The sequence below is a fragment of the Cyprinodon variegatus genome, unplaced genomic scaffold (assembly GCF_000732505.1).
Source record: "Cyprinodon variegatus isolate N-32 unplaced genomic scaffold, C_variegatus-1.0 Scaffold718, whole genome shotgun sequence".
Classification (NCBI taxonomy): domain Eukaryota; kingdom Metazoa; phylum Chordata; class Actinopteri; order Cyprinodontiformes; family Cyprinodontidae; genus Cyprinodon; species Cyprinodon variegatus.
The window spans coordinates 257,803-264,737 of NW_015151171.1; the positions used below are offsets into that span (position 1 = coordinate 257,803).

At 35.8% G+C, this 6,935-nt stretch overlaps 1 protein-coding gene across 2 annotated transcripts in view; it reads right to left on the reverse strand.

Moving 5' to 3' along the window:
• The window catches only part of cpne9 (copine family member IX), a 162,054-nt gene that overhangs the window by 18,324 nt on the left and 136,795 nt on the right, over positions 1-6,935 (reverse strand). For both annotated transcript variants that reach the window (XM_015395002.1, XM_015395001.1), the window contains one exon: positions 1,038-1,111. In XM_015395002.1, the coding sequence (XP_015250488.1) occupies positions 1,038-1,111 (74 nt within the window). The remainder of the gene's footprint in view (positions 1-1,037; positions 1,112-6,935) is intronic.

Here is a 6,935-nt window from a genome sequence, read left to right on the forward strand (position 1 = left end):
TTTACATTATAAGGGTAATTTACATTATAAGGGTAATTTACATTATAAGGGTGCAGTGAACAGTCCTGAGGTGCAGTGAACAGATTATAAATAAGTATTAAAATATGGAGTGCAGTACAGTACAGTGCTGGTTACTGTATGCTGGTATATTTAAAAGAAATTTTGCGATTTGAGGTATCAGTTTTCAACTGCTAGAAAAAAGATAACAATAAACATATTTTGCAAATGTTTTTTCCTTAAAGGTATTGTGGAGGATTTTTGCAATTTTTTTAAAAGACCCGCCCTCTCCACTAAAAATGGAAATACACATGCACAACCCTGTACCCGCTCCCAAGAGGGAACGCCTATTGAACACATGCCAGAGCATGCATGAGCACATGTTTCCTTGTGAAGGCTCTGCTTTTTTATAAGTTGCTGTTTTCACTGCACATACAAGCTTACTGTTTCCAAGCGTCTGCCCTAACACCTAAATCCCTCAATCACTAAATAGAGTGGGGACTATATAGTAGACACTTTTTCTCTTATGACCCTTTGCCATTTTCAAAGAACTGCTGTGAAAAAAATGAGCTTCAGTGACTGGTTGAAACTGTAGCTCACCGCACACGCCTGAAAGTGTGCAGAAAAAGATAGCTAACTGAGGACGAGCACTTAGGACCACCTTACGTAAACATATCACCAGAATGATTGACAATTAGGCGGACCACTTATTTAGTTGAACCGCCCGGAAATAAATCATCAGGCTCTATACCTTTAATATCTTATCTTGCAAGTCAATGACTGGATGCAATCAACTGGCTATCCTAACCAATCTGACAGTATTGTTTTTTAGGTGCCTTGAGATGAAATGTGTTGTTAACTCATGCTTTAAATATAAATAAACTGAATTAAATTGAATTAATATTGACCTGTTTATTATTCCTAAAGTCATTCCCGTCTTTTACCCACACTTTTCTGGGAAGATACCCCCTGTAGTTTTTCCCTTCACAGAAAAGCTGTTCTTACTAACCTGCAAATTTAAATATAATCACAACGAGTACCTGAACAATGTCCCTCTCAGCAAGACGTCCTCTGGAAGATACTCTCACCTCGTCTCCATCAAGCTCCTCCATTGCTGAAAGGACAAACAACACCACAGGGCAAATGACTCAAATCTAGAACCGGTGGGGGTGAATATAAAAGAAGTTACGTGATGTTGATTTTGCTTGTTCAATGTAGTTGTTAAAATGGAAGAAATCATGGGAACTTAGAACAGGTTGTCAGCTTTATGCATGGAAAATATGATTCCAACTGGAAATGCGGAGAATAATCACACTGGTCATGACCACTGGTTGGAAAAATGATTTTGCTACAGATATTTGGAACAACCGTGCTCCTCACCTTGCATCTGTTATCAAAATATTATTTTTTTTATTTTTGAAGAAAAGTCTATTTTTGTTTAAATTGAGATGTTTGTAACCATTGTTATCAATGTATAATTTTTATCACGTCAAAGGAAAAAGAGAGCATTATTAGCATAAAGAATCAGCACTCAATTATTTGCAATCAGTTAGACAGATGTAAAAATAACTAATATCAGCATCAGTATTAAAAAAACTCATTTGTTGATTTCAGCTAATAACTCACCAGTTAATCACACCAAGCTCTATTTGAAGAATTAATAAATACATATCAAAATACACCAAAAAATACATATAAAGAGATAAAGGAATTAATGCACGATCTACAATTTAAACTGCTGCCAAAGAGAAGTCTGTGATTAAGTAACCAAAAATGTAAAATATCTGTATCTGAGGTGAATAAAATTTAACATTGTTCAAAAGTCTATCCCAGAGATTTTGTGAGGTCTTATAAAGTCAAAAAAGTACAATTTACTATCCTAATTTTAGATTTTTAAAGAATCCTGTATATATGTTTATTGTCGCTAATTTGGGAAATATGGGTTTTTGTAATCAAGAATCTCTTGATTTGGCTGAGGATTTTTGTTTCCTGATGTTGTATCACAAAGCAGCTTGTCTCAGGGATTCAATAAGCCATGTTGATCATTCAGACTTAACCACAGTTGTGCACTCTTTATGTTATTTTGTGACCAGATCTTTTGTTATCGGCATTTAAAACTATATTTAAATTTAAAAGAAGACTCAAACTAGGGTTTGGCAGTTATTACTTTGGCTATTATGAAGCTTATTATACGTGATAGGAGCTTGAGTACTTGTTACAAGCTGAAACACACTAGTTTAAATAGATTTTTAGAACTAACTTGGTTGAGTTTGTTAATACATTGAATGTGCTCTCTTATAAAAAAAAAAAAATTAGTCAAAACATTACTCATGATTTTCAGCTGGTCTGGAAATGTCTCATTTTCAAGATTCTAAAATTAGGAAATTTGACACTGATATTGAAGTTTTATCCGAGAAAATCAGAAGGAACTGTGAATTCAGAGTTACAGCTTTGGTCCAACACTTTTCAACATCAGAAATCCCAAAGTGAAAAGTAACCAGTGCTTTACTAGATCAGTTACAGAGGCATTTCACTCCATCGCTCTTTCATCTGGAGGCACAATCTTTTGCTCTATCAATGGTTCATATAAACACACGTTTCTTAAGTGAGACATTTTTAGTAGGTGACACCAAAATCACGTGTCATGGATCATAACTAAAATTAAAGACCAAATCTTGAGAGAACATTACACCAGTTAAGACGAACATGAGCCTTGGATGTAAACAACATTTGTGGAAGCAGAATTTGACAGGATGGCCAAAATTAGTGTTTACCTGCAGCCTCAGCTCTACCTTTAATAGCATCTGGCTTTGTAGGAGTAGTCATTACTATAGCCAAGCAACCACTCAGAGATTTGTATGTGTAATATAAGATAATATCACCTTAAATGGCCACTTAGAGTCAATACATTTTTCAGTACATTTTTTCACTTGATAGAAAACAGAAAAGTGTACAGTTTGTTACAGAGGCGAAGATTATATCTGATAATTGAAGCCATTTTCATATGAAATCTTTTTGATATTTCACAAAAAAGACAATTTATATTCAACGTTTAACATTTTTGTTACTCAACTGATATTAAAAATATCAATCATAAATGAATTATAGATAATTTCATAATTTTCTTAAATTGATAAGCAGCTAAAAAGGTCTTTTTTGTAATGCAAAATATAGCCAAGAAAAAACATTGCGAGTTTGGGGATAATGAATTTTCAAGTTTTACAGTAGGAGTAAAAATGTATTTATTTTTAATTTTTTCCGGCCATATCAATTGTCTAACAACCTGGAAAGCAACTGTATGTGAGAAGTTAAATCTAAGACTGCCTGCTCTATAAAAGAAAGGGGTGACCTAAATGAGAGATGTGGCCATAAGAAAAAATGTCAACACAGAATAAGAAGGTCCATTAGCAGACATTTCCAGTCAGAAAAATTAAAGTGAAACATACTAAAAACATGACGCTACGCCCAGGAATAATTAAAGAGCAAACACTAAAGATGTAATTAACTTGTGTCCTTCAGCCCCTCGTTTCTTAGGAAATAATGCACAAACACAGTGATGTTACTGTTTTACACCCCCCTGATCTTTAACGGATTGTGTTAACTCCTCTAAGAAGTAATTTGCTGATCTATAGGCTGTAAGACGGTCAGACCCTTCACATCATGGACCTGCCCCGGCATTTCCTCTAGACGGAAAGGAAAACATTATTTCACAGCAGCTGTAACGTTTTTCAGATTTAGCCCATCAGAGTCAGACGAAAGTCAAGGTTTTTTTCAGCACTTGCTTTATCTCTTCCTCCAAGTCATCTGCAGGACTTTATGTTGATATCTCTGAGGATTTCAATGATATGAAGCTTGTTCTCTTTCTATGTTATGACTATATATCTCAGAGTATTTCATGAGAAATTTATGCAGTAGAACAACAAAAACAATACGGTCTGATAATGAAGTAGAGATGAAGATGATAGAAAGTATTCAAAAGTTCTGTAAATAAAAAGTAGAACAAAGTTACTCATCTGGTCTCAGCTTTTCTTTTGGCTTAAAAGAAAAAAACAGTTCTTGACACTTCTCTATAAAGACCAAGCTGGTAAAGTGCAAAACTTTTAACTGTTATTATTGAGCAATATAACTCTGCAGCTCCTTAAGAGTAGAGCAGGTTTTCTGACTGCTTCTTTTTAAGATGCTCACAGGTTGTATCCTAATTTTGAAGCCCAACCCAACGTCACACCTTTAAGGTGCTCCAAAACTTGGTCATGAAACTGTTTGTTTTAAAACATTATCTTTAAGCCTTCAGAATAGGGACGTCCCAATCTGATATTGGAAATTGGTCCAATATCAGCCAAGAAAATATAATCTATAGACCTGCATTTAAGAATCTCCAACATAAGTATAAGGGGCTGTCACAATAGACAATAAAACAATTAATCGCACTATAAAAATTAATCGCATGACATATTTAAATGAGTTGAATAATTCATGTTTGCATGCTTGTTTGTTTTACTCATTTCCCTCTCTTTCTACTATAGTTAGTTATAGTATTAGTTATAATTAGTTTTTTTTTTTTTACATCCATCTCAGCCCACCCCTCCCCAAATTGTTTCATTAGCATAGCAAGGGAGTCTTCTGACTGAGAATTAGCAAGCCTTAGTAATCCTAGTGGAGTTTTGGAATGACAACCGATAGAGTTGGTTAAAAGCCGAACTTTACAGCTACAGTGTAGGAGCAAGATTCCACACCATGAAGGAAGCAATAAAAGTGTGTATGACTAGAGCTGATATTGAAATTCTGTCAATATGAAAATTGCTGTGTTGTATCACAATATCCCTGCTGCAGAGAACACAAGTTAAGATTAAAATTACCCTGAAATTAAATCACGATCTTCATTAGTAATTAGCCTTTTTTTTTTTTATCATTTTTAGTAGGAGTCTTAGAGTAAAGGGGGCTACATCACACAAAAAAAACCAAGGGTTTATTAACATTTTTGCAAACACTGTAATGCTTATCTTTCTATGATTATGAGCTATTTTATGTTGAGAGCCTTACGTTTTTGACACTGGCTGAATGTATATGAGGACGACAGTAGCAGCAAATACAAATAAGCATTTTATTAAGCCATTTTTGTTTTTTAATGTTTTGAGTTTTCTTAAAGTTAATTCCACACCTTCTGACTGTTTCTGAAAAGCTTAAAGTGTCTGAAATAAAATTTTAAAAATTGAATATCATGGAACGAAGATCAGGACAACCACACTTCGACAGAGCTTGAGTGAAGAGTCATTAAGGCAAGTGGGTAATTCTAAAATAATCAACATGCATAATTTATCACTTACTCTGCTTAACTTCCTATCAATCCCCTATAAATCTCTCTACATGTTCTTCCCAATATATTACTGTATTGTGATAAAGTTAATTATTTTCCATAATGTAATGATAAAACTCAAACATTCATATATTTTAGATTCATTGCACACTAACTGACATATGTCAGGTCTTTTATTGTCTCAATACGGATGATTTTGGCATAACTCTCATGAAAACCCCAAATTTCTATCTCACAAAATTAGCATATCATTAAAAAGGTCTCTAAACGAGCTATGCACCTAATCATCTGAATCAACAAATTAACTCTAAACACCTGCAAAAGATTCCTGAAGTATTTAAAACTCCCAGCCTGGTTCATCACTCAAAACCCCAATTATGGATAAGACTGCCGAGCTGACTGCTGTCCAGAAGGCCGTCATTGACACCCTCAAGCAAAAGGCTATGACAAAGAAAGATATTTCTAAATGAATTGAGTGTTGCCAGAGTGCTGTATGAAGGCACCTCAGTGGGAAGCCTGTGGGAAGGAAAAAGTGTGGCAGAAAATGCTGCACAACGAGAAGAGGTGACCGGACGCTGAGCAAGATGTAGAAAGGCTGATTCCAGACCTTGGGGGACCTGCGGAAGCAGTGGACTGAGTCTGGAGTAGAAACATCCAGAGCCACTTGAACAGGCGTGTGCAGGAAATGGGCTACAGGTGCTGCATTCCCGCGGTCAACCCACTTTTGAACCAGAAACAGCGGCAGAGGCGCCTGACCTGGGCTACAGAGAAGCAGCACTGGACTGTTGCTCAGTTTTGCATGTCAATGGGAAATCAAGGTGCCAGAATCTGGAGGAAGACTGGGGAGAAGGAAATGCCAAAATGCCAGAAGTCCAGTCTCAAGTACCCAAAGTCAGTGATGGTCTGCGGCGCCATGTCAGCAGCAGGTGTTGGTCCACTGTGTTTTATCAAGGGCAGGGTCAATGCGGCTAGCTATCAGGAGATTTTGGAGCATTCCATGCTTCCATCTGCTGAAAAGCTTTATGGAGATGAAGATTTCATTTTTCAGCATGACCTGGCACCTGCTCACAGTACCAAAACCACTAGTAAATGGTTTACTGACCATGGTATAACCTGCTCAAATGGCCTGCCAACTCTCCTGACCTGAACCCCATATAGAATCTGGGGGAAATTGTGAAGAGAAAGTGGAGAGAGGCAAGACCCAACACTCTGGATTAGCTAAAGGCCACTATCGTAGCATCCTGGGCCTCCATAACACCACAGCAGTGCCGCAGGCTGATTGCCTCCATGCCACGGCGCATTGAAGATGTAATTTCTAAGTATTGAGTGCATAACTGTACATAATTATTTAAAGGTTGACTTTTGTGAGATAGGAATTTTGGGTTTTCATGAGCTGTATGCCAAAATCATCCGTATTAAGACAATAAAAGACCTGAAATATTTAATTTAGTGTGCAATGAATATAAAATATATTAATGTTCAAATTGTATCATTACATTATGGAAAATAATGAACTTTATCACAATATGCTAATATTTTGAGAAGGACCTGTGTATTTAGAATAGAAAATAAATGTTACATTGATCTAAAGAAAAGAAAATTAAGTATATTATTCAAAAAATCA